This window comes from Mustelus asterias, chromosome 12, assembly GCF_964213995.1.
Source record: "Mustelus asterias chromosome 12, sMusAst1.hap1.1, whole genome shotgun sequence".
In the NCBI taxonomy this organism is placed as follows: domain Eukaryota; kingdom Metazoa; phylum Chordata; class Chondrichthyes; order Carcharhiniformes; family Triakidae; genus Mustelus; species Mustelus asterias.
This window is the reverse complement of record NC_135812.1, coordinates 7,430,311-7,453,312: the sequence shown is the minus strand read 5'-3', so window position 1 is coordinate 7,453,312 and position 23,002 is coordinate 7,430,311. Positions and strand designations below refer to the sequence as shown.

Sequence of the window (23,002 nt, the reverse complement as noted above, 5' to 3'; positions counted from 1 at the left end):
GAATCTGCTTCCAAAGCCTGGTGTGAGTCACCCTCCTATGATGACTCACAGGAATTCAAAGCAGAAGAGCTATTGAATGTCATTATATATAATTTAATGGGGTGAAATTATGTAGTGTCGGTCTCCTACCTGACAGTTAAGATTGAAAGTAACCATGTACGGGACAGATATGTTCCATTTAAAACCCAATGAAAGTTTCCCTAATCATTACCTTGTATTCTTTTTTTTTTCCCTTTTGTTCGCTTCCCGTTTTAAATTTTTAGTGTGGGTTCGTGTGCGTTCGCATCAGGAACAGATGGCCAGCTGATTCAGTCTCTCATCTTCCTGATGATTTTTATTTTAATTGAGGTGGATGAATCATGCACAGTTCCACTGGCACCAGCAGACTTTGCTTTCTCGTGAGAGAGGGTGGACAGTGAGTACTGGCAGCTATATTTAAATGCCAACAAGGCTCTTCAAATTGCTGTACTTTCTAAGCCCAAAAGCCCCGCAGTCAGCATGTTTTTGAAAGTTTTTTTCCCAAATAAATGGGTTTCCATTTAGTCCAAGGATGTGCAGGTTAGGTAAATTGACCATGCGAAATTGCTCCTTAGTGTCCAAAGATGTGGAAGATAGGTGAATTAGCCATGATAAATGTACGGGGATAGGGTGGTGGGAAGGGCCTGGGTCGGATGTTCTTTTGGAGAGTCGGTGCAGACTCGATGGGCCAAAGGGCCTCCTTCTGCACTATAGGGATACTATGGATGTTGCCCTTCCCCAATTTTCCTTGACTGCAGAAACTTGGCCCTTTCAGAGGACAGTTGAGTCTGCTGCATTGCATGTACATGGAACAGTACAGGCCCTTCGGCCCACGATGTTGTGTGGAACCTTTTCCGAAACCAAGATCAAGCTATCCCACTCCCTATCATTCTAGTGTGCTCCATGTGCCTATCCAATAACCGCTTGAAAGTTCCTAAAGTGTCTGACTCCACTATCACAGCAGGCAGTCCATTCCACACCCCAACTACTCTTGAGTACTCCACCAATTTACTGATCCACCCTTCAGCTCTCCCCCCCCCCCCCCCCTCCAAGTCATTTATAAAAATCTCAAATAGCAGAGGACCCAGCACTGATCCTTGTGGTACACCGCTGGTAACTGGTCTCCAGTCTGAAAATTTTCCATCCACCACCACCCACTGTCTTCTATGAGATAGCCAGTTACTTTTCCAATCGGCCAAATTTCCCTCTATCCCACACCTCCCTTACTTTCTTCATGAGCCGACCATGGAGGACCTTATCAAACGCCTTACTAAAATCCATGTATATGACATCAACTGCTCTACCTTCATCGACACACTTAGTTACCTCCTCCAAAAAATTCAATCAAATTTGCGAGGCAAGACTTACCCTTCATGAATCCGTGTTGACTATCCCGGATTAAGCTGCATCTTTCTAAATGGTTGTAAATCCTATCCCTCAGGACCTTTTCCATTAACTTACCGGCCACCGAAGTAAGACTAACGGGCCTATAATTACCAGGGTCATTCCTATTTCCTTTCTTGAACAGAGGAACAACATGCGCCACTCTCCAGTCCTCTGGTCCCTCTCCTTGGTGAACACTGAAGAAAAGTATTCATTCATCACCTCTCCTATCTCTTCTGACTCCATGCACCCACTACTGTCCTTGACCAGCCCTAACCTCACCCTGGTCATTCTTTTATGTAGGCCAGACCAGGCAAGGACAGCAGATTTCCTTCCCTAAAGGACATTAGTGAACCAGATGGATTTTTGCAACAAGCAATGATAGTTTCATAGTTGCGTTACTCAGACCAGCTTTCAATTCCAGATTTTTTTTAAAAAACTAATTGAATTTAAATTCACAGGATTTGAACCCGTGTCCACAGAGCATTAACCTGAGCCTCTAAATTACTCGTCCAGTGACATTACCACAGTCTTTCCTCCCTCAATAAATGACATTTACTAAGAAACTGATTACAGTACAGTAATGAAGCTATTAAATACAGTTTCATTTTGGGTCATTTTCAGTGATTTTTGGATTACCCAGAGGTGCAAGTCTGGATGTCTTGATGCTTTTTCTCAGCTGTTAATAAAACTGCATCAGTTTCTCGATCTCCAATACATTGTTTTTTTTAAATAGTGCTGCTTTGTGGCAAATTGTATAATCTGTGATTATGGAAATGATTTTTTAGCAGAAATGTGAATATTTAATCCGATCAGCGCAATTTCCAGCACTTTGGTGGATGTAATTCCTTGTTTCCACCCAAAAGAGGAAACATCTCCAAAGATCTGCAGGTTAGGTGCATTGGCCGTGCTAAATTACCTCTTTCATGTCAGGGGGACTAACTAGGTTAAATGCATGGGGTTATGGAGATCCTTCTGCACTGTCAGGCTTCTATGATTCTATCTCCAGTCCTGGGATCTGTGCGTCTTTCCGTCGAGTTTACCAACCCAACGTTGTATGTTAACGAACTGGATTATGCAGCGTGTCACAAATACACTTATTTAAATAATTACATATTTCAAGTCAATCCTAATGGTTCTACAACGTCCTGCAGGGTTTAGCTGCCACTACCTGTTTGGTTTTGTCTAATACAGCTCCAGTGATGGTTATTTTATATGCTGAGAGAGCATTGCTAGTGCTGCCAACCTTGTGACAGGTGATCTTGTGTATTTCACCCCCCCCCCCCCCCCCCAACGTAAACCTTACAATGGTACCTAGCCAGCCGGCTGTGATGGCTTCAGTATCAGATTGGTCTCATGAGAATCTCCTACGAGGAATGAGTGAGGGGTCTGGGTACACGGAAGGTGCTGAAGATGCCACTTTCTGAAGAGGAAAAAGTGGTGTTATTCTTAAAGTTGATTCCCACGGTTGGTATTTATTGTCTGTTGGGACAGTGTGGGTGAGCCACTATCTTGAACCGCTGCCATCTGCATGGTGAAGGTGCTCTCCTGGTGTTTTTAGACGAGGAGTTGGAGGGTTTGGACCTAGCGGCGATGAAGGAACGGCTGACGGATGTGCTCGCTGCGTGTTGTCACATCACCAGAAATCAGTCTCCCCTGCCCTACAACTGGAAAGCCCAACGAGTAAATAAGAGCCCATCAAACTGGTCCAGTCCCTTTAATCATTAGTTAAAGGCTTGTCAACTTTTGCTTGTAATAATACAAAGGGCTCCACCACTTCCAATACACAACAGATATTACATAGAACATAAAATGTACACAGACTAAACAGCATTGAACCAAGTCATAATTACAATAGTGTAGTCACCTTTTTGTGTTCAAGTTTTTTTTAAAGACCTTTATATATATAATATATATAATTTTTTTACATTATAATCACCAGAAATACCATGATTAAAAATTACAAGATACTGAACATGTAAATACCAGTACTGGTTTGGGGGGAGGGGAAAGTTCATTATTACTTGAGCAATAAGCAAATAAGGGCACAGAATTCAAATCAAGTTAAGGACTACTTGCTACCACCAGCTGCGACCAGCTAAACACCGCGTGTCACGAAGCAAGAATTGTTCTAAAGTGTGAAACCAGCACAGTCAAACTGCTACAGTCATAGTCAGTATCTATACAATTACAGGCACCAGTTCGGGCGTACAGTCAAACTGCCACAGTAGTAGCCAGCATCTATACAACTACAGGCACCAGTTCAGGTGTACAGTCAAACTGCCACAGTTATAGTCAGTATCTATACAACTACAGGCACTGTTCAGCTGTACAGTCGAACTGCTAGCAGTAGTCAGTATCTATACAACTACAAGCACCAGTTCAGTTGTACAGTCAAACTGCTGCAGTTGTACTCAATATCCATACAATTACAGGCACCAGTACAGGTGTACAATCGAACTGCTACAGTTGTGGGCAGTATCTATACAACTACAGGCAGCAGTACAGGTGCACAATTGGAGCAGCATTGCCAAACTGCTGAAGGTGTACAGTTGGTATGTGTGCAGATACTTATGCAATCAGACTGCTAAGCAGCAGCACAGGGTACACATCCCGGCAGGTAGTGTCATACCATCACAGGCACCTGTACAGGTATATCATCATGATGCTGGAAGCACTCTTGGGTTCCAGTAAGACCAGAAACGCCAAATAGATGTACAAACATACCAGCGTCAGCCCAGGTGAATGGCTGGATTGCTACAGGTGACCAGTACAGGTGAGCTGATACAGTCAGACTCCTATCAGCAGTGGCACAGGTTCCAGCCGTATAGTGGACCAGCCCAGCTTCATAATCAGACTTGCATGGGTACCAGTACAGGTATATAATCAGACCAAAAAACTACTAATGCATCATACATGTCTTACAGAACTACCTTTAGTTTGTTGAGAAGGAGATATTTTATAAATTGTAACTAGCTACCAGGGGTTGCTACTGTCAGTACTTAGTGGGGGGGGGTCCTGATGACTGTTCTAATTTATGCGGTGTTTATGATGCCAGGACTACCATTCAATATGTAACTATTACAAGTGTTTTTAGTTTAAGGAGAGCCTATTATAGGTATAGGAATAATTAGGTTGAGAGCCTTAGCCACACGGATTTGATTTGCTTTGAATAAATTCTACAGCCAAAGTCACATAAATACGTTTAACCTATTATCAGTGAAATCACAGTTACTGCAGTTTAATGAGTTCTGTAAACTGAGATATTCACTTTCACACACTGTTTCTTCCCACTCCCAGGGGACTTACTTCCCTTGGTCGAGCCCAGCTCTGCACCCTTCCCCCACCCTCTTCGACTGAGGGTAAATCTGAGCGCAGGTCAGGCACCTCGCCATGGGGGGGGGGGGGGGGGGGGGGTGAATCTCCTGCGGCCATCGCACCACGGCCACAACTCAGGTCTGAGATGGGGAGATTAGGGCGATTGTTCGGGGACTGGGATGGGGAGGATGTAAGAGTCATCCACCAGACCTGCTGGGGACAGCCCAGAATAGGAGACCCAACCGTGGAGAGGGTAGACAAGGGTTGGGAGGCCCGGGGGTGAGGTTGATATATCAGACCAAGGGAGTGCACTCTCAAATGTATGCTGGTGTAATGGTTATGTTACCAGACCAGTAACCCAGAGTCATAGACTCTGAATTGAGAGAGTGAGTTCAAACTGTGCCATCAGGAATATGAATTCAATTCAGGGAATAAGAAACCAACTTGCCCATGCAGCCGCTGAACTGGCTGTTGAGGATGCAAATCTGCCATCCTTGCCCTATAAGTTGCTCCAGTTCAATTCCAGTGAGGATGGCTCATGAGTGGCCGTTGCCTCAAAGGCATTACCAGCGGTTGAAGAGGTCTCACCTCCTTCTACGAGTTGTGACGAGGGACCAGCACAGCCAGCGATGCACGTGAATTTGATTTAAAATGAGATGGTGTCAAAGGGAGCTCTTAGTCATGAGGGCCAGTCAGATACTCCAACATGTGTTTAGGTTGGACGGGTAGATGAAGATACTACACAAATCTTGCCTTCCCCGTGCCCCTCAACCTCCACCCACTTCCCAACCTGGCTATCCAGTCACTGTCAGCCCTACCGGGGAGCTTTGGGGATTCAATACAGTTGAGTGGTATCCTTGGAGGCAAATGTCAGAGTGAAGACAGCTCAGTCTACAGAAACCAGTTAAGATATCATCTTTCCTGGGCGGCATGGCTTACTGTTATAGGCTTCAGCTACTTTGCCTAGGCCGGAATATAAGATGACATGAAGACTATTTAATTGATTTATTCGTAAGCTAGTGAGGTGAGGATTGTCTAGGAAGAAGGGAGCTTTGTGTTGAGAACTCCGGTCTAGTAACAGGGGGGAACGCTACGTGAAAGTGTTACTGTTGAAGTAGACAGAAGCCATGTAAACTCATTGGCATTCTCCCATGCCAACTGTTGGGAGCCATGCCCCCTGAGCGGCATATACCACCAACTTCTCTCTGCCACAGTGGTTGGTGTGTCGACCCTTTGTGATTCCTTGTGGTTTTGCCTCCAGCCCTTCGGGTGAGGAGCAGTGCGCGGTGCTCTGGCTGCCCAGCTGACCGCTGTCCTTGCTGCCTCTCCTTGCAGGAGGCACCCCAGGGGTCTCGCTGGCTTCCGGAATAGCGGGGGGTCGGTCTCTCCGCTCGGCCCTGCTTTCTTATCCGACCCACAGGGGGAGGCTTCCGATGCCGGGCCTCGTCTGGCGCAAAGTCCCGGCGTTCCCGCAGGGTGGAACGTGCTGGTCCCACGTGGGACACCTCAGGCCTCTTTGGTCTGCACTGTGTCAGAGGTAATTCCTTGGCACTGGCCACCGGCGGGAGGACAACAGCTTGGGGGCCCAAAGTGAGGCTAGTTCTGTCAGTGAGCGAGTCTTCTCGCGTATCTTGAGCCAGCTCCGAGGCGGTTCCATATTGGGGCAGCGATCGGGGGCCATGGTAGTCCCCTCGATTCTCCTTATCGTCTCCGCCGTCTCCCTGGGCACCGTCGAACGAGTTGCCCGTCCATTTAGAGTCGCCGTTGGCCTCTTCCTCGTCTTCCGCGGCAGCACTGAGGTCACGCAAGAAGACCACGATTACCGTGATGTTGTCACTGGAGCCGGCGTCGCGGGCAGAGGCCACCAGCTTGTGGGCCACCATGCTGCTGTCACCATTGTTCTCCTTCAGATGATCAGCTACCACCTTGACCGCCTCCTCAGGCTCCATGGTGTCATAGAAGCCATCGCAGGCCAGGATGAGGTAGTCCTCAGTTCCATCCAGCACCGTGGAGTCACTGTCGGCCTCGCCACAGATATACGGCTTGTGTTCGGCATCACCTGGGATAATCAGAGTACAACACGGTTAAACATACAGGAACCAGGAAGAAAAAGCTTACATTTCTGACCCTTTCCCTTGCAGTGACAGGAGAAATGGGTCATTAGAGTCATAGAAATTTACAGCAGGAAACAGGCCCTTCGGCCCAACTTGTCCATGCCGCCCTTTTTTATTTAACCACTAAGCTAGTCCCAATTGCCCGCGTTTGGCCCATATCCCTCTATACCCATCTTACCCATGTAACTGTCTAAATGCTTTTTAAAAGACAAAATTGTACCCGCCTCTAATACTGCCTCTGGCAGCTCGTTCCATTCACTCACCACCCTCTGTGTGTGAAAAAACTGCTCCTCTGTACCCTTTTGTATCTTTCCCCTCTCACCTGAAACCTATGCCCTCTAGTTTTAGACTCCCCTTCCTTTCATAGAAATCATAGAAACCCTACAGTGCAGAAGGAGGCCATTCGGCCCATCGAGTCTGCACCGACCACAATCCCACCCCACATATTTACCCGCTAATCCCTCTAACCTACGCATCCCAGGACTCTAAGGGGCAATTTTTAACCTGGCCAATCAACCTAACCCGCACATCTTTGGACTGTGGGAGGAAACCGGAGCACCCGGAGGAAACCCACGCAGACACGAGGAGAATGTGCAAACTCCACACAGACAGTGACCCGAGCCGGGAATCGAACCCGGGACCCTGGAGCTGTGAAGCAGCAGTGCTAACCACTGTGCTACCGTGCCGCCCCTTTGGGAAAAGATATTGACTACTGAGCTGATCTGTGCCCCTCATTATTTTATAGACCTCTATCAGATCACCCCTAAGCCTTCGGGGAAAAAAGTCCTAGTCTATCGAGCCTCACCTTATAACTCAAACCATCAAGTCCCAGTAGCATCCTAGTAAATCTTTTCTGCACCCTTTCTAGTTTAATAAGATCCTTTCTATAATAGGGTGACCAGAACTGTACACAGGTTGTTTTGGACCAGCACAGATGTGATGGGCTGAAGGGCCTTCTCTACACTTTCTATGCCTTTGACAATCTCAGCACGTGTTTTACAGCCAATTGTGTACTTTTTTTGAACTCGTAATAAGGGGAAAAGCAGCAGCCAAGTTATGCATTGCAAGTTCCCACAAACAGGAATGTGACAATGCAGCTCAAGTTTAAAGTTTATTTATTAGTGTCACAGGTAAGCTTACATTCACACCGCAATGAAGTTACTGTGAAAATCCCCCAGTCGCCACACTCCAGTGCCTGGTCAGATACAGAATCACAGAATACCACAGTGCAGAAGAGGCCCTTCGGCCCATCGAGTCTGCACCAACGCATGGAATGCCCTGACCTGCCCACCTAATGATGTGGAGATGCCGGCGTTGGACTGGGGTAAACACAGTAAGAAGTTTAACAACACCAGGTTAAAGTCCAACAGGTTTATTTGGTAGCAAAGGCCACACTGTTTGGTAACCTGTTGGACTTTAACCTGGTGTTGTTAAACTTCTTGCTGCCCACCTAATCCCATTTGCCAGCACTTGGCCCATAGCCTTGAATGTTATGGCGTGCCAAGTACTCATCCAGGTACTTTTTAAAGCATCCCGCCTCCACTGAGGGAGAATTTAGCATGGCCAGTGCACCTAACCAGCATGTCTATCGGGCTGTGGGAGGAAACCGGAGCACCCGGAGGAAACCCACGCAGACACGGGGAGAACGTGCAGACTCCGCACAGACAGTGACCCAAGCTGGGAATCGAACCAGGGTCCCTGGAGCTGTGAGGCAGCCGTGCTAACCACTGTGGTGCCCTCAGGGATAAAGGATGATTGGGAGAATTCTGTTGCTCACTCTCCATGAATGCAGTGGGATATTTTATCTTGGTTTAATGTCTCATTTGAAGAACGGCACCTCCAACAGCAGTGGACACCCTCAGTAATGCACTGAGTGTGCCAGGCTGAATTATGAGGCCATAGTTTTTGGAGTAGGGCTTAAATCCACAATCTTCCTGACTGATGGAATCCACAATCTTCCATGGCTGAGACTGACACACAGATCGCAAGCTTATTCAAAACCAGACAGACTTTATGTTTCAATTACAATTCAGCTGATAAATCGCACTGTCCCGCTCTGTAGGGTCAGGATATGAAGCTTTCACAATCAGGGTAAAGGCTACAGTCCATGGGTTCACACCTTGTCACCCTCATTTGGGTGGGTAAGTGCAGCTAAGTCCACGAAAAGATCAGCCATAATCTTATTGAATGGTGGAGCAGGCTCGAGGCGCCAGACGGCCTACTCCTGCTCCTAGATTTTGTGTTCATCAGATACAGGAATCCGACGCGAGCAGGTTTCCTGCTTTAAGCCAAAGTCTGGGAATCCTCACAGGACAACTGAACTAAACCACACAACTGGGAAAATCCTGGAAAATGAGTGGGTGGAGGCAGGTGGAAGCACCCAGTGAATGGTCCACACTGTGTCACTGGGTGGCACAGAGCACAGTGAAGAGCTCTGATCTCCATATTGATAAAAAGGATATGGAGGTGTTGGAGCAGGTGCAAAGATTTACACAGATATCATTTCTAAGCGGTTGATCTGATCAGGAAAGCTGCAGAGTGATCTGATAGAGATCTTTATGATTCTGAGATGATAAAGGAATTTGGCAGAGTGGACCATGCTGGATGTTTCCACTTGTGGCCAAGACCAGAATCAGGAGCCATCAATATAAGATCCAATAAATCCAATGGGGAATTCGGGAGAAACCTCTTTACCCAGAGAGTGGGGAGAGAGTGGAACTCACTCCCACAGGGAGTGGCTGAGACCTGTAATATAGATGCATTCAAGGGGAAGCCAGAGAAACACATGAGGGAGAAAGGACCAGAAGGATAATGTTGATGGGGGGAGATGAAGTTGGGTGAGAGAAGGTATGTGTGGAGTATAAACACTGACATGGACCAGATGGGCTGAATGGCCTCATTCTGTGCTGTGGATTGAATGTAATGAGGGTCCAGGTGCTGTGTCCTTGTGACATGTGGACAGAGAGCCAGGTTCCTGCAAAAACCTCACCGATGGCTCTGGAGACAGAAAGGCTTCCATTGACTCTCCAAGCCCCGAACCACACCACACAACCTCCAAGTGCCTCAATCCGCTGCTTTTCATCCTGAGGGATAGAAAAGGGAAGAACAAGTCAGCAAAAATGGAGCAGCCGGGCTGAGACATTTGGTTAAGCTCTTTGATCCAGTTACGGTGGGAAGTTTTGATGTGCATTTGCCTTTCAACTGGAGTTGTTCCTGTCTGGATGCTCCATCACTGAGTTAACATCTGGGTGAAAATTAGAGAATGTGCTAAGGGATTCACCCCATTGTATCTTTCTGGGAGTTGGAAAATTACAGCATGCCAGAACAAGAAATATGAGGAAACAGGCCAACTTTAAAAAAAAGATTTTTCTGTGTCCTGTTTTTAACCTTCGTGAGGTATTTTTAAAAATCTTATTGAACCACGCACTTCCTGACATAACTCCTATCTCTTCATTTATAATGAGAACTGTCATGTAAATATGATGAGCTGTTGTTACACTTTCCCACCAGCAGCTCCACCACTGGTAGGAGGGTATCATTACAGTGTGACGCATTTACATAGGGAATGACCATTATAAATAACCAAATAGGAATTTATAACAGATTTAAAGTAAAGACAAGAAATATAACTTTGGATAAGAAGCGAATTATATCTCAGTGTCCTGATCCAATTCCCTGCATGTTAACCCTCAAGACTTCACCTGTTCTTGACACTCCATGTTCTAGAAATTTCCAGTGCCAAAAACTGGACCATGTAATCTGAAACCTTGGCAACTCAAATTGGAATAAACCAGCTTCAATAAAAACATGTTAAACTGCTTGAAGATGGTTGGGAGAGGCAAGCAAGGCAAACGTACAGGACATATTGGTGAGACTGCAGTCTTGGTCTCCTTACTTCAGGAGGGATATTCTTCCTTTGGAAGCAACTCAAAGAGGGTGCAGACTAATTCCTGGGACGAAGGAGTTGTCTTATGTGGAGAGCTGAAGCAGGTTGGGCCTTTACTCATTAGAGTCTAGAAGAGTCATAGAATCAACAGTGCAGAAGGAAATCATTCGGTACATCGAACCAGCACTGACAACAGTCCCACCCCCCCCCCCGTACTCCCACATATTTATCCTGCTAATCCCCCTGACACTAAGGGGCAATTTAGCATTGCCAGCCAACTTAACCTGCACATCTTTGGAGTCTGGGAAGAAACCAGAGCACCCGGAGGAAACCCATGCAGACGTGGGGAGAACATGCAAACTTACCTGAGGCCGGAATTGAACCCAGGTCCCTAACGCGGTGAGGCAGCAGTGCTAACCACTGTGTCACCGTGCCGCCCCTAAAGAAGAAGAGGTGATCTTATTAAAACAAGATTCTGAAGGGGTCTTGACAGGATGGATGCTGAGAGGATGTTTCCCCCTTGTGAGGACTCCAGAACCCGGGCGCAGTTTTGAAATGAGGGGTTTCTCATTTAAGACAGAGATGAGGAGGAATTTCTTCTCTCAGAGGGAATTCTCTCCCTCAGAGAGCAGTGGAGGGCTGGGTCACTGAATATATTCAGGACTGAGTTTGATTTTTGATTGACAAATGAGTCAAGGGCCATGAGGGCAGGTAGGAAAGTGTTGTTAAGGCCACAGCCAGATCAGCCAAGATCTTACTGAATGGTGGAGTGCAGGAAGCTCGAGGGGCTGAATGGCCTACTCCTGCTCCATGACCTTATGTGGCAGGAATTCCTGTCACTGCTGTCCTCTTCTGTGTGAGTCTGGGTCTCTCACTAGGACCGTAAGCTGCAATAACATCCATCCTATGTGAGTCCAGCCCCCGTTCAGGGTAACAGGGTTTGTGGTTTCTGTTAGTGAAGACACTGGGGATGAAACCTCGGCTCTCCTTCAAAGCAATGACCACAGGGCCTGTTCCATTCACCTGGGAGAGCAGACTGGGCCTCGCTTTAACATCTCATCTGAAAGACAGCTACTCCAGCAATGTGGCACCACCTGCGTACTGCACTGACGTGATGGCAAGGATTGTGGGCTCAAGTCTCCGCGAGTGGGAAACCCAGCACCTCTCAACTCAAAAACGATGGCACAGTGGTTAGCCTCACAGCGCCAGGGACCCGGGTTCAATTCCCGGCTTGGGTCACTGTCTGTCCGGAGTTTGCACGTTCTCCCCGTGTCTGTGTGGGTTTCCTCCGGGTGCTCCGAATTCCTTCCACAGTCCAAAGATGTGTAGGTTAGATTGATTGGCCGTGCTAAATTGCCCTTAGTGTCAGAGGGATTATAAGGGTAAGTATGGAGGGTTACAGGGATAGGGCCTGGGTGGAATTGTTGTCAGTGCAGACTCGATGGGCTGAATGGCCTCTTTCTGTGCAGTAGGGATTCTAGGATTCATCCCTGTACAGAAGTGAAATGACTGACACTGTGACACTGTTGAGCACTCACCTCTCTGTCTGGTTTGTGAGGTTTCATCAGTTCCACTGCCTGGCCTTTCCGTACCAACATCACCTGGGAGTCGCCCAGCCAGGCCACGTGAAGCATGTTCCCTCGCATGAAAGTCACAACGCCTGTTGTTCCACATCGCAGGTTCTAAGAACAATGAGAAGGAGACATATCTGTCTGTGCTTTATTAAAACCTCACGTGGGGAGAAATTTCTCCCTAACCTCCACAGAAATGAGCAGATAGCGGTAATTTCAGACTGTCTTCCACTCCCTCCAAATCTCTGAACCTTCCCATTGTCTCGTGGTGCTCTGTACGGGATAATGCTCAGGGGCGGCCAGCAGAATGAAACAGACTGGTGGGGGGGGGGGGGGGGGGGGGTGGCCGGGGGGGGGGGGGGGGGGAATCAGGTTATCAGGTTGGAGCATGGGGAGAGAGGAGAAATTTCCCCCTTTACTAATGGAAACCATTGGTGGATAGGGCGGCATGGTGGTTAGCACTGCAGCCTCACAGTCCCAGATTCCCAGCTTGGATCACTGTCTGTGTGGAGTTTGCACATTCTCCCCGTGACTGCGTGGGTTTCCGCCGGGTGCTCCGGTTTCCTCCTACAGTCCGAAAGGCGTGCTGGTTAGGTGCATTAGCCATGCTAAATTGCCCCTTAGTGTCAGGGGAATTAGCAGGGTAAATGCATGGGGTTACGGAGATAGGGCCTGGGTGGGATTGTGGTCGGTGCAGACTCGATGGGCTGAATGGCCTCCTTCTGCACTGTAGGGATTCTATGATAGAAAGAACCCTCAAGTTTCTAATTGCAACAATAGTTTTCACTGGAATGAATGGACAGAGAAAACTGGAGGGACCTCGGTTATGTCCAGAGATTGGAGGAACTAGCATTGCTCTCCTCACAGCAGAGACAGTTCTGGGGAAGACAAACAGGGATTCAAAATGAAACAGGGGTCTCAAGAAAGTAGGGAGAAACTATTTCAACTGCAGGTCGCCAACCAGAGACTTCAAATAATTGGCAGAAGAATTGGAGAAGAAGGAAATGAAGAAGCTCTTCACTGAAGAGAGTTAAGATCAGGAACGCATCTCTGACAGGGATGGTGGAACCATGAAACGTGATTGGACAATGTAGGATAAAGAGGAGTGGCTTGCAGGGTAATCGGGGGAGAAGCTGGAGCTCTGGGACTAGGTGGTGCTGCACATTCAAAAAGCTAGAACAGACGTGACAGGACGAATGGCCACCCTGTCTGCGGCACCCAGAATTTCCTGGGTGCTACATCAGTTGACAGGTTGAGCTAACGTCACATCGACTCATTGCCCCAGGTATAAGAGCTCAATTCCAGACCCAGTTCCCTCGCAGTGTGCACATTACTGATCCCAACTGGAGCAACGGGAAGAGTGGGAGGTGGGGGGAGCGTGTGGGGGGAGTATGTGAGGGGTGTGTGGGGGGGGGGGGGGGGTTGCATGTGGGAAAGAGGGTATGTGGGGGGTTTTGTATTGGGGTGTGGGGGGTCTGGGAATGAATGTCTGGGGCCCCTCAGTCCCGGAGCTGAGCCCCTGCCGTTCGGTGGGGCTTTCCCAGGAGTCGGCGCTCGGTTTTCGGGATTCGGCCGAGGGTTTACCCGGGAGTCGGTGGAGGTTCTTTCTTGGGAGTCGGGGCTCGAAAGGGGGGTTTTGGAAGTCGGCGCTCGGCGGGGGATTTCCCGGGAGTCGGCCGAGGGTTTTCCTGGGAGTCGGTGGGGGGGTTTTCCCGGGAGACGGTGGGGGGGGGTTTGGAAGTTGGCGCTTGGCCGGGAGTCGGGGACGAACCTCTCTGGCGGCTTTCTGGACAAATCGTTCATCTGTGAGGCGGAAAGCGCGGCACAGTGCCTCAGCCGGGTCGTGTTGGAAGATTTCCTGTCGCATCAGGTTCACGTGGAGGTGGATGGAGGCGTAGATTGCGGCGTCTACCCCTCCGTGCCCATCAAACACAGCGAAAAATGACTGCTCCTCCTGATCCTGGCGAGAGAAAGAGGAAAGTTCCGGAAAGGCAGAGAAGGTTCTTGTATTTCACAAAACAACTAACAGCCAATGAGGTGCTTTATCTTTTCCCAAGTCTGGTCCCCTTAGGAAATGTCTCGGTGTGCAGAGAAAGATCCCACAAACAGCAATACATTCAGTCAGCCCAGACCATCGCGCAAACCATTCGCCCCAAGATGGCACCGGAGCGAGGCGACTTCTTGCAAGCTGTGCCCAGCATACCTTCTAATTCTATCTTTTACTCTTGTTCTATGCTTCTAAAACTTCATTCTAACTCTTTTAAACTCACTAACAATGCTTTAATGCAATTTCTTACACCCTAGCTATGACTGTAACACTACATTCTGCACTCTCTCCTTTCCTTCTCTATGAACGGTATGCTTTGTCTGTATAGTGCGCAAGAAACAATACTTTTCACTGTATACTAATACACGTGACAATAATAAATCACATTAAATCATACGATTAAAATAATTGGCTAATGAGTGACCCCTCTTCTCCCCATGGCCCCACTCAGCCTGGCAGTTGGCAATAGCCCTGGTTTAGACGGAGAGATTGATGAAGGAGGGGGTTTTTGCAATGAGACATTCTGCTGGTGACAGCTGTTACTGTCAGATCTTCACCAAGTGTGAGTCAGCAGAGTTCCCTGCCTCGTATCTGGGTCACGTTCTGTTCTGAATTACTGTCTGAATAAAGGGGTAACTGAGAGGGGCAGCAGTGGATCAGTGTTAGCTCTCTGGCTGTGAGTTCCGTAAAATCATAGAATCCCTACAGTGCAGAAGGAGGCCACTCGGCCCATCGAGTCTGCACCGACCACAATCCCACCCAGACCCTATCCCCATAACCCCATGTATTTACCCTAGCTAGTCCCCTTGACACTAAGGGGCAATTTTGCACGGCCAATCCACCTAACCCGCACATCTTTGAACTGTGGGAGGAAACCTAAATTGCTAAATTGCCCCTCAGTCTCCCAAGATGTGTAATTTAGGGGGATTACGTTTATTTATTGGTGTCACAAGCAGGCTTACATTAATACTGCAAAGAAGTAACTTGTTAAAATCCCCTAGTCGCCTCACTCCGGCGCCTGTTCAGGTACACTGAGGGAGAATTTAACACGGCCAATGCACCCTAACCAGCACGTCTTTCAGACTGTGGGAGGAAACCGGAGCACCCAGAGAAAACCCACGCAGACATGGGAAGAGTGTGCAAACTCCACACAGTGACCCAAGCCAGGAATTGAACCCGGGTCCCTGGCGCTGTGAGACAGCAGTGCCAACTAACCACTGTGGCGTCATTAGTGGGGTAAATACGTGGGGTTACAGGGATAGGGTGGGATGCTCTCGAACAGTCTCCTTCTGCACTGTAGGGATCCTACAGGATGCTCAGCTTGGGGTCCACAGCATACATTGAGACCTGTAGCTGTCACTTACCTCCAGATTGAAGAGGGTGTTGAAATCCGGCAGACAAACATGTTTGTCCTCCATCTTCCTGCGCATGTTTTTGATGGCGTGGATGGACGTTTCGAAATAGGGGTGCGTCCTTCGAGTGAGTGGCAGATCTTTCACCCAGCTGCAGCAAACCTCGTGGAGTTTGGTGAACACCATTCGAGACAACCTTGTCGAGTCAAACTCTGCAAGAACACAAAGGCCAATCCATTCAAATCTCTTCTACACTCAACATGGAGAAAGGTAGCATCACAATCAAAAACAGACTTCCATCTGAGGAAACGAACGTGCTCTGATGCTCAATAGCAAACTGCGCTTTCCCTGATAACAGACGTTGAGGGAGTTGCTACCTGCTTTAGGATATCACAAGATCGCTTTTGATGGGAGGGCCATTCGGCCCATCTTAACTCATTCATCCAGAGGTGCTTAAATGGTGAGATTCCACTATTCATAGAATCCCCACAGTGCAGAAGGAGGCCATTCAGTCCTATCCCCATAACCCCACACATTTACCATGGTCAATCCACCAAACCAGCATGTCTTCCTGTGGAAGGAAACTGGAGCATCCAGAGGAAACCCATGCAGACATGGGGAGAGCGTGCAATCTCCACACAGACAGTGACCCAAGCCCAGAATTGAACCCGGGTCCCTGGTGTTGTGAGGCAGCAGTGCTAACCACTGGGCCACCATGCCCCCCCATTCTCAAAGTCAATTCCAAATGCTGATCATTCTCTGCAAAAGTCAATCCCCTGCTATTAATCATAGAATGTTAGATTGCTAGAGTACAGCCGGAGGCCATTCAGCCCCATCCTGCCTATGCTGGCCCATTGGGCAACGGTCTCCGTCACTTTGACCTGAACGAGCTGAGATGTTGAGAGAAAAGGTCAGGGAACAGAAAATTATATTGAAGAGGCTTCTGGATGGGTCCATGAATCGGGAGATACGGATTTTCGTTAAAAAGTTTTAAAACTTTATTTATTAGAGTCACAAATAGGCTCACATTAACACTGCAATGAAGTTACTGTGAAAATCCCCTAGTCGCCACACTCTGGCGCCTGTTCAGGTACACTGAGGGAGAAATTTGTATGGCCAATGCATAAGACATAAGACCATAAGACATAGGAGCAGAATTAGGCCACTCGGCCCGTCGAGTCTGCTTCGCCATTCAATCATGGCTGATATTTTTCTCATCCCCATTCTCCTGCTTTTTCCCCATAGCCCCTGATCCCCTTATTAATCAAGAACCTATCTATCTCTGTCTTAAAGACGCTCAATGACCCGGCCTCCACAGCCTTCTGCGGCAAAGAGTTCCAATGCACCTAACCAGCACGTCTTTCAGACTGTGGGAGGAAAGCGGAACTCCCGGAAGAAACCCACGCAGACACGGGGAGAACGTGCAAACTCCACACAGACAGTGACCCAAGCTGGGAATCGAACCCGGGTCCCTGGCGCTGTGAAGCTAACCACTGTGCCGTCCCACTAACCGTTTAGTTAGGGCATCATGATTGGCATGGGCTTGGAGGGCCGAAGGGCCTGTTCCTGTGCCGTACTGTTCTTTGTTCTAACATCAGTCAAGAAGCAGGAGGTAACTGAGCAAGGTTCGACCTGTGCTTGGGTGGAAAGAAACTGAGCAAGGAACCTGGAGATGTCAATCGTGCAGCTCACAATCCAGGAGTCAGCTGTGGCTCAGTGGGCAGCACTCTCGCCTCTGACCCAGAGGGTTGTGGGTTCAAACCCCGCTCCAGAGACCGGAGCACAAAAGCCAGGCTGATGTTCCCAGAGGGAGTGCCACACTGTTGGGGATGCGGTGAGATATCAAACTGAGGCCCTTTGTGCCCCTGCATGTGGGTGTAAAATAATCCATGGCCCCTGTTGCGCAGGACAACAGGCACGTTCTCCCTGGTCAATATCTATCCCTCAATCAACACACACAATGCGGACTATCTGGTCATTAGCACATCGCTGGTTGTGGGAGCTTGCTGTGCACAAATTAACTGCCGCTGTTCCTGCATTACAACTGCACACTTCATTGTGCTTTGGAATGTCCTGAGGTCATCAAAAGTTTTATATAAATGCCGGCCCTTAATCATCACACGACAATGAGGTAAGGTTATCTGAGCTTTCCTCAGGGGCGCAGGAAGGGTTAATGGACATTTGAACTGGAGTGCTTCCTCCCCCACTCACTGCTCAATACAATTTCCACACAGGATAAATAATTACTGAAGGGTGAAGTGGAAAAGATCCCTCAGTCTCACCCAGCCTGCAGAGTGCTGTATTATACATCAATCATTCATAGCGGGGAAGGAGGGGGGGGGGGGGGCCTGAGCACACACAGCTGAGTCAGTAAGCAGCGTGGAGCGATCGTGCAGAAACCTAACCTGCTCTCTCGTCAGCAGCTGTGTCATATCAGTCACTGAGAACGGGAGGCATCATGTTTCTCTCCGATCACAGCAACTCCAGAGCCTCTTTATCCCAGTTCAACACTTCAGTGGATAACAGCATCCAGCTCTTCACCTCTCTCCAAATCAGCAAGCTACCTCTGTTTATAGGACTTTTCCCCCTTTCAAATATTGGTTAAATGACAATAAGTTAAAATATGTGTCTGGCATTACATTTAAACTGGAATTTATTAATTTGACTGTTGAACACAAGGTACAAGTCAGCAGTGTGAAGGGTAAGCCTCCATCTGCCTGTATAAATACAACTCCAACAACACTCAAAATTTTTATTTATTCATTTGTGGGACATGGGCGTCGCTGGCTGGCCAGCATTTATTGCCCATCCCTAGTTGCCCTTGAGAAGGTGGTGAGCTGCCTTCTTGAAACACTGCAGTCCATGTGCTGTGGGTTGACCCACAATGCCATTAGGGAGGGAATTCCAGGATTCTGACCCAGCGATTGTGAAGGAATGGCGATATATTTCCAAGTCAGGATGGTGAGTAGCTTAGAGGGGAACTTGCAGGTGGTGGTGCTCCCATGTATCTGCTGCCCTTGTCCTTCTAGATGGTTGTGGGTTTGGAAGGTGCTGTCTAAGGATCTTTGGTGAATTGCTGCAGTGCATCTTGTAACAGACTGCTGCTACTGAGCGTCAGTGGTGGAGGGAGTGGATGTTTGTAGATGTGGTGCCAATTAAGCGGGGCTGCTTTGTCCTGGATGGTGTCGAGCTTCTTGAGTATTGTTGGAGCTGCACCCATCCAGGCAAGTGGGGAGTATTCCATCACACTCCTGACTTGTGCCTTGTAGATGGTGGACAGGCTTTGGGGAGTCAGGAGGTGAGTTACTCATCGCAGAATTCCATAAGACCATAAGACATAGGAGCGGAAGTAAGGCCATTCGGCCCATCGAGTCCACTCCACCATTCAATCATGGTTGATTTCAACTCCATTTACCCGCTCTCTCCCCATAGCCCTTAATTCCTCGAGAAATCAAGAATTTATCAATTTCTGTCTTGAAGACGCTCAACGTCTCGGCCTCCACAGCCCTCTGTGGCAATGAATTCCACAGACCTACCACTCTCTGGCTGAAGAAATTTCTCCTCATCTCTGTTCTAAAGTGACTCCCTTTTATTCTAAGGCTGTGCCCCCGCGTCCTAGTCTCCCCTGCTAATGGAAACAACTTCCCTACGTCCATCCTATCTAAGCCGTTCATTATCTTGTAAGTTTCTATTAGATCTCCCCTCAACCTCCTAAACTCCAATGAATATAATCCCACGATCCTCAGACGTTCATCGTATGTCAGGCCTACCATTCCTGGGATCATCCGTGTGAATCTCCGCTGGACCCGCTCCAGTGCCAGTATGTCCTTCCTGAGGTGTGGGGCCCAAAATTGCTCACAGTACTCCAAATGGGGCCTAACCAGTGCTTTATAAAGCCTCAGAAGTACATCCCTGCTTTTGTATTCCAAGCCTCTTGAGATAAATGACAACATTACATTTGCTTTCTTAATTACGGACTCAACCTGCAAGTTTACCTTTAGAGAATCCTGGACTAGGACTCCCAAGTCCCTTTGCACTTTAGCAGCCTCTGACCTGCTCTTGTAGCCACTGTGTTTATGTGGTGAGTCCAGTTGAGTTTCTGGTCAATGGTAACCCCAAGGATGTTGACAGTGGGGGATTCAGTGATGGTAACACCATTGAATGTCAAGGGGTGGTGGTTAGATTGTCTTTTATTGGTCATTGCCTGGCATTTGTGTGGCGTGAATCTTACTTGCCACTTGTCTGCCCAAGATGATCAACAAAGCAGCCTTTGTTGGTGCTCCATCCAGCACCTTAAACTTTCACTCCCTCCCCCCACCAACCGTGTGCGCCATCCACAAGATGCACTGCAGCAACTCACCAAGCCTCCTTTGACAGCACCTTCCAAACCCACAACCTCCACCACCTAGAAAGACAAGGGCAGCAGATACATGAGGAACGCCACCACCTGCAAGCCCCACACCATCCTGACTTGACTTGGAACTATAATGGCAATCCTTCACTGTCACTGTAACGGCACTGTGTGTGTACCCACGCCACACGGACTGCAACGATTCAAGTAGGCAGCTCACCACCATCTTGGCAAGAGCAAATAGGGATGGGCAACAAATGCTGGCCTAGCCAGTGACGCCCACATCCCGTAAACGAATCTCATCCAGGCTGACTGAACTGAACAAGCTGAATGGTATTTGAAGTAGAGAGTTAGGCTGGCTGTTACCCACTCATCAGATCAGCGCCTGTGGTGCTGAATGGAAAGCTCCTTCTGAACTCTGCTCTCATTCCCTGCAAGCAAATTCCATGGATTACATACCAACATACGGATTAGGAGCAGGAGGAGGCCACTCGGCCCCTCAATCCTGTTCTGCCATTCAATAAGATCACAGCTGATCTGATTGTAACCTTAACCCCACAGTCCCACTGACCCCCAATTACCTTTCACCCCCTCATTAATCGAGAATCTATCTCGCTCTGCCTTTAAAATATTCAAAGACTCTGCATCCCCTTCCTTTCGGGGAAGAGAGTTCCAGAGACTCACCACCCTCTGAGAACAAAACTGTCCTCATCTCTGTCTTAAATGAGTGACCCCTTATTTTTAAACAGTGACCCCCCCAGTTCTAGATTCTTCTACAAGACAAAACATCCTCTCCATATCCACCTGGTCAATACACCTCAGGATCGTTAAGATATGATCAAGTCGCCTCTTTGGCACAGTGGTTGGCACTGCTGCCTCACAGCGCCAGGGATTCAATTCCCGGCTTGGGTCACTGTTGGTGCGAAGTTTGCACGTTCTCCCCATGGTCTGTGTGGGTTTCCTCCGGTTTCCTCCCACAGTCTGAAAGACGTTGGTTAGGAGCATTGGCCATGATAAGTTCTCCCTCAGTGTACCCGAACAGGCGCCGGAGTGTGGCGACTAGGGGATTTTCACAGTGACTTCATTGCAGTGTTAATGTAATCTCATAATAATGGGCTGGCCTTTTAGTACAGGAATGAGAAGTGTTGTGAATTCTCCAGCGAGCTGTGGACGCTCAGTTCAGTATCTGCAAGGCTGGGCTGGGCAGGATTTTGTGCTCAGTGGGGACAGAGTGATAGGGGATAGTGTAGGAGTTGAGCTAGGAGATCAGCTTTGATCTTGTTGAATGCTGGAACAGGCTTGAGGGGCCAAATGGCCTTTTCCAGCTCCTATTTCTTACATTTTTCTGAGCATTTTGGTAGATTGAACCAGGGCAGGACTTACTCAGTTAATGGTAGGGCATTGGGGAGAGTTACAGAGCAAAGAGATCTAGGGGTACATGTTCATAGCTCTTTGAAAGTGGAGTCACAGGTGGACAGAGTGGCGAAGAAGGCATTCAGCACGCTTGCTTTCATTGGTTAGAACATTGAATATAGGAGTTGGGATGTCTTGTTGAAGACTTTGGTAAGGCCACACTTGGAATACTGTGTGCAATTCTGGCCACCCTATTATAGAAAGGATACTATTAAACTAGAAAGAGTGCAGAAAAGATTTACTAGGATGCTACCAGGACTTGATGGTTTGAGTTATAAGGAGAGACTGGATAGACTGGGGCTTTTTTTCTCTGGAGCATAGAAGGCTGAGGGGTGATCTTCTAGAGGTCTATAAAATAATGAGGGCACAGATCAGCTAGATAGTCAATATCTTTTTCCAAAGGTAAGGGAGTCTAAAACTAGAGGGCATAGGTTTAAGGTGAGAAGGGAGAGATACAAATGGGTCCAGAGGGGCAATTTTTTCACACAGAGGGTGGCGAGTGTCTGGAACAAGCTGCCAGGGGTAGTAGTAGAGGCGGGTACAATTTTGTCTTTTAAAAAGCATTTAGACAGTTACATGGGTAAGATGGCTATAGAGGGATATGGGCTAAATGTGCGCAATTGGGACTAGCTTAGGGGTTTTTTAAAAAACGGCATGGACAAGTTGGGCCGAGGGGCTTGTTTCCATGCTGTAAACCTCTATGACTCTATGACAATGCTTTTCCCCGTTACAGTGCTGGTGCTGTCATTGAGCAGGGGTTAAAGTGGGGCTCCTTCATCACCCCCACCCTCCCTCCTGACCAGTCACCCAGGTTTCTCCCATGTTGAATGTGCTAATGCTGGATATCTACTCCGAACTTTAAATGGAACTGCACAAAAAGAAGTTCAAGGGCTTCTGTAGCTGAAATGAGGACACCGTCTGCAGAAGACTCGCAGTCACACAGACCGACCTCAGTAGGAATACAATCATCTGTCACTGTCTCCTTTCCCAGTCGCCCCCAGACTCATCCTCTCTGTAATAAAGGACATCATCTGGACTGCAGTGTTTTGTTGTCATCTTGCCTCCTTTCAAACCTGCCTTTCCATTTTAACCACATTTATTGCAAGCACTGAGTCATTCCCGGCTCCTGAAACACGGCTTTGCCCTTGAGAAGGAAATACAATTGGCATCAGAGCTACAAGGAGCGTTTTTCATCTTACCTCACACAAGCCGCATTGTGAACTGACAACCGGTTACCAGGCAACAAGGCACGGGCTGTTTGACCTGGGAATTTGTCCTTGAGACTGTTCGCGGTTCTCTGTGACCTCCCCCCTCCCCCGACCTCAGTCACGGGGTCAGTCTCACCTTCCTACCTGAGCTGCCAAAGTGTTGATTAGACCCGAACAGTGACACTGTTGGTGGATTAAGTGCCACCCATGTACTGGTCAGTACGGGAAATGGCGCTGCATCTATCAGAGAATGTGGCATCTGACTAACAACACGTGTACAAGCCTGCAAACACGCACACATTCACACCGCACACGCACATACACACCATGTACACATGTAC

The 23,002-nt window shown here is 48.3% G+C and overlaps 1 protein-coding gene across 1 annotated transcript in view; it reads right to left on the bottom strand.

Annotated features, from left to right (window-relative positions):
- Positions 1-5,822: 5,822 nt before the first annotated feature.
- The window catches only part of ppm1e (protein phosphatase, Mg2+/Mn2+ dependent, 1E), a 178,939-nt gene continuing 161,759 nt past the window's right edge, over positions 5,823-23,002 (bottom strand). The window contains exons 3-7 of the mRNA XM_078225908.1: positions 15,702-15,901; positions 14,062-14,250; positions 12,258-12,401; positions 9,823-9,916; positions 5,823-6,778 (exon numbers count right to left, since the gene is read on the bottom strand). Of these exons, the coding sequence (XP_078082034.1) occupies positions 5,823-6,778; positions 9,823-9,916; positions 12,258-12,401; positions 14,062-14,250; positions 15,702-15,901 (1,583 nt within the window). The remainder of the gene's footprint in view (positions 6,779-9,822; positions 9,917-12,257; positions 12,402-14,061; positions 14,251-15,701; positions 15,902-23,002) is intronic.